This window comes from Nipponia nippon, unplaced genomic scaffold (assembly GCF_047370975.1).
Source record: "Nipponia nippon isolate SJK-2023a ecotype South Korea unplaced genomic scaffold, ASM4737097v1 scaffold_78, whole genome shotgun sequence".
NCBI classification, from domain to species: domain Eukaryota; kingdom Metazoa; phylum Chordata; class Aves; order Pelecaniformes; family Threskiornithidae; genus Nipponia; species Nipponia nippon.
Genome location: NW_028262400.1, coordinates 63,165 through 66,445, shown reverse-complemented (window position 1 = coordinate 66,445; position 3,281 = coordinate 63,165). Strand labels below are relative to the sequence as shown.

The 3,281-nt window shown below is 55.4% G+C and overlaps 1 protein-coding gene across 1 annotated transcript; it reads left to right on the top strand.

The window, feature by feature from the left end:
• Positions 1-1,249: 1,249 nt before the first annotated feature.
• LOC148050632 (olfactory receptor 14J1-like) lies at positions 1,250-2,179 on the top strand. The gene has a single exon (XM_087741145.1). It carries the CDS (start codon positions 1,250-1,252, stop codon positions 2,177-2,179), a length of 930 nt encoding a protein of 309 aa, XP_087597271.1.
• The last annotated feature ends 1,102 nt before the right edge of the window (positions 2,180-3,281 follow it).

Here is a 3,281-nt window from a genome sequence, read left to right as displayed (position 1 = left end):
CGCTTCCCTCTGCAGGGCAAAGGGGCTGAGAGCGACTGCCCTGGGCTTTTGCTAACTGGGAGGTGCTGTGCTCTGCTGGGTAAGGAGAAGGCTTTCCTGAGTGCCCGGACGCCTCTCCTCTCCTTGCTTCCCTTAGGAGGAGAGTCACAGAGTTCTTCTTTGTTCCTCCCCCTGCTTGTGCTGCTCTTCTTCCTGCTTGTGGGGTCCCTGGCAGTAACGGTGGTGGTGTGGGGCAAGGGGTGGGGGTGTGGAGTGCCTGCTCTGGCCCTGACCTGGAGGGCGCTGCCCTGGAGGTGTTTCCATGGGACTAAGGTGCCCAAGCCCTCTCTTCATTTTTCAGGCTCCAGACACTACACTCAGTGCTTGGGCAATGAGGCACTGCTTCCCTTAGCAGACAGCACCTTAAGACACCTGATTATGCTGGACAGGGAGTCCTGTGGGGCTGTGAGCATCTCTCCAGAAGGGCAGAGCTCTCCTGTAGGACCTTGGAGATGTCTGAGAGCACCCGATCTGCCCATGCCAATCAGCATCCTTGCCCTGTGCTCTTCCTCATACTCCGCAGAGCTGTGCTGGAAAGGAGAGGTGTTTTGAACTCTGCACCTGGAACAGGACCCCTCTGCTCCCAGGACACTCCGGTGTCTTTTGCAGAGCAACCTCTGGGTGCAGTCGTCCTGCAGCTGAGAGCAGTGCAAGCCCAGAGCAACTGGGCACCAGGCTGATGGACAGAGCAGCCCTCCTGCATGGGAGCACTGACGCAGGTTTGCACTGAGAGCAACGGGGCAACGGGGGAATGTGACCCCTTCCAAGACCATTTCCCAAGTGGGATGAGGGTGTCTGAATACTAAAACACAGTGTACCGACACACGTTTGCTGCGCCTCATCTCCCACCTTCCTCTGGGGAAGAAAGCGTCCTTCTGGGCTTTTTGCCCTCCGCTCTAGTGCAGCACAGGGAACTCCTCCCCAGGAAGCCTCCCTCCAAACACCCTGGGCTGTTGCTGCCTCCATGGGTCCTTGCTGGAAAGCAGGGCTGACCCTTCCGGAGCCCCTGGGGAGAGGGCACAGCTCTGCACAGCACACTCAGCCAGCACAAACCAGAGCTGAAGCCTTGGAGCTGCATAACATCCCCCCCCCGAGGGAAGAAAAGCACCCTTAGGTATTTCACAATGAATGAATGAAATTTGGCTCAGAGAAGCTTCTCTGAATTTTTTTATTTTCTCTCTTTGGCAGTTTCCATGCCCAGAAGCAGCAGATGTCCAATGGCAGCTCCACGAACGAGTTCCTCCTCCTGGCATTCGCAGACACGCGGGAGCTGCAGCTCCTGACTTTCTGGCTCTTCCTGGCCATCTACCTGGCTGCCCTCCTGGGCAACGGCCTCATCATCACCGCCATAGCCTGCGACCACCGCCTCCACACCCCCATGTACTTCTTCCTCCTCAACCTCTCCCTCATCGACCTTGGTTTCATCTCCACCACTCTCCCCAAAGCCCTAGAGAACTCCCTGTGGGACACCAGGGCCATCTCCTGCCTGGGATGTGCTGCACAGCTCTTTTTCTTTCTCTTCTTCGTTGGAGGAGAGTATTTTCTTCTCACTGTCATGGCCTACGACCGCTACGTGGCCATCTGCAAACCCCTGCACTACGGGACCCTGCTGGGCAGCAGAGCTTGTGTCCACATGGCAGCAGCTGCCTGGGGCACTGGGTTTCTCAACTCTCTCCTGCACACTGCCAATACATTTTCCTTACCCCTCTGCCAAGGCAATGTCCTGGACCAGTTCTTCTGTGAAATCCCCCAGATCCTCAAGCTCTCCTGCTCAGGTGCCTACCTCAGGGAAGTGGGCCTTATTGTGATTAGTGCCTGTTTATTTTTTGGGTGTTTTGTTTTCCTTGTGGTTTCCTATGTGCAGATCTTCAGGGCCGTGCTGAGGATCCCCTCTGAGCAGGGACGGCACAAAGCCTTTTCCACGTGCCTCCCTCACCTGGCCGTGGTCTCCCTGTTTGTCAGCACTGTAATGTTTGCCTACTTGAAGCCCCCCTCAGTGTCCTCCATATTTCTAGATCTCGTGGTTTCTGTTTTGTACTCAGTGGTGCCTCCAGCAGTGAACCCCCTCATCTACAGCATGAGGAACCAGGAGCTCAGGGATGCCCTATGGAAACTGACGCAATGGCCGCTGTTTCATTGAGAATAACCTGCCTTCCCTTCTCTGCGCATTTCCCATTTCTCACTTTTTCTTAGGCCATGTTTGCTTTTTTCTCTTGTGGTAATCCTGGTTATGGGTAATTTTCTAGGCTTATACTACTTGTCTTGAGGCTTGATCCCCTCGTATATGGCGCTTGCACAACACTGTGCCAGATGTGGCATGGCCAATAGCAGTTCTTCAATAAATGGAATCTCCCAGGTCCAGTGCCTGAAGGCTGGGCTCTTCCTCCACAGGTGCTGCAAAGAATATGTCCAAGGAATTGGTCTTTTAAAGAGTCTGTTCTCCTTTTGTTCTCAGTATTTTGGCAGTTAAGTTCAGGGTGGCACTGAGTTCCACTGGACCAAACGCTCTGGATTTAAAAGCTCTCTTCTTAATATCCAATGGCAGGGGAGATGGCCCATGAGCTCCCATTCTCTCCCCAGGTTTCTTCATGTATGACAGGACTGATGGCATATACCAGACTCTCTGGAAATGAATTTGGAGGGGTGAGGAGAGGAGAGGATAGGGACTCCCCACGTGCCCTGGGGTTAGAATGAATGGAGGCTCAGAAGGTGAAACACCGTCAAAGATGAAATCCCCCAAAAGTACAGCACTAAATTCAGATATGCTCAAACAACCACTGTGTGATGGGAGTCAGTGGGAACCCAGGAGGCAGAGGGAAGGGAGAGTGGAGAGATGCGGGAGCTGCCTGAGGAGCCCCAGGACTCTCATGCTGTCCTGGGCAGTGGGGCTGGTGGGAGCACAGGGGGGAAATTCAGTTAGGTTTGGGCATCACCTACAATATAAATTCAGGAGAGCCAGAGCGTGGCTAGCCTCTTTTTCCTCGTGCCTTTGGTGACAGCACAACCCCTGGGGCTGATGGGGACACTGAACCCCACTCTCTGCCCCCCAGCAGCTGCTGTGCCCTTCAGAGGGGCTGGCGCTGTGGGGTGAGTGCCCAGAGCTCTGCAGCACCCTGCGATGGGCGCTGCCGTGGGGCCAGCCCAGGCTGGGCTGCTTTGCTGCACTGGGCTGGGGAGAGGGCAGGGGAGGTGGGGAGAGCTGGGGAGGGGCTGGGCTGGGCTGGGAAGTGCCCAGGAGAGGA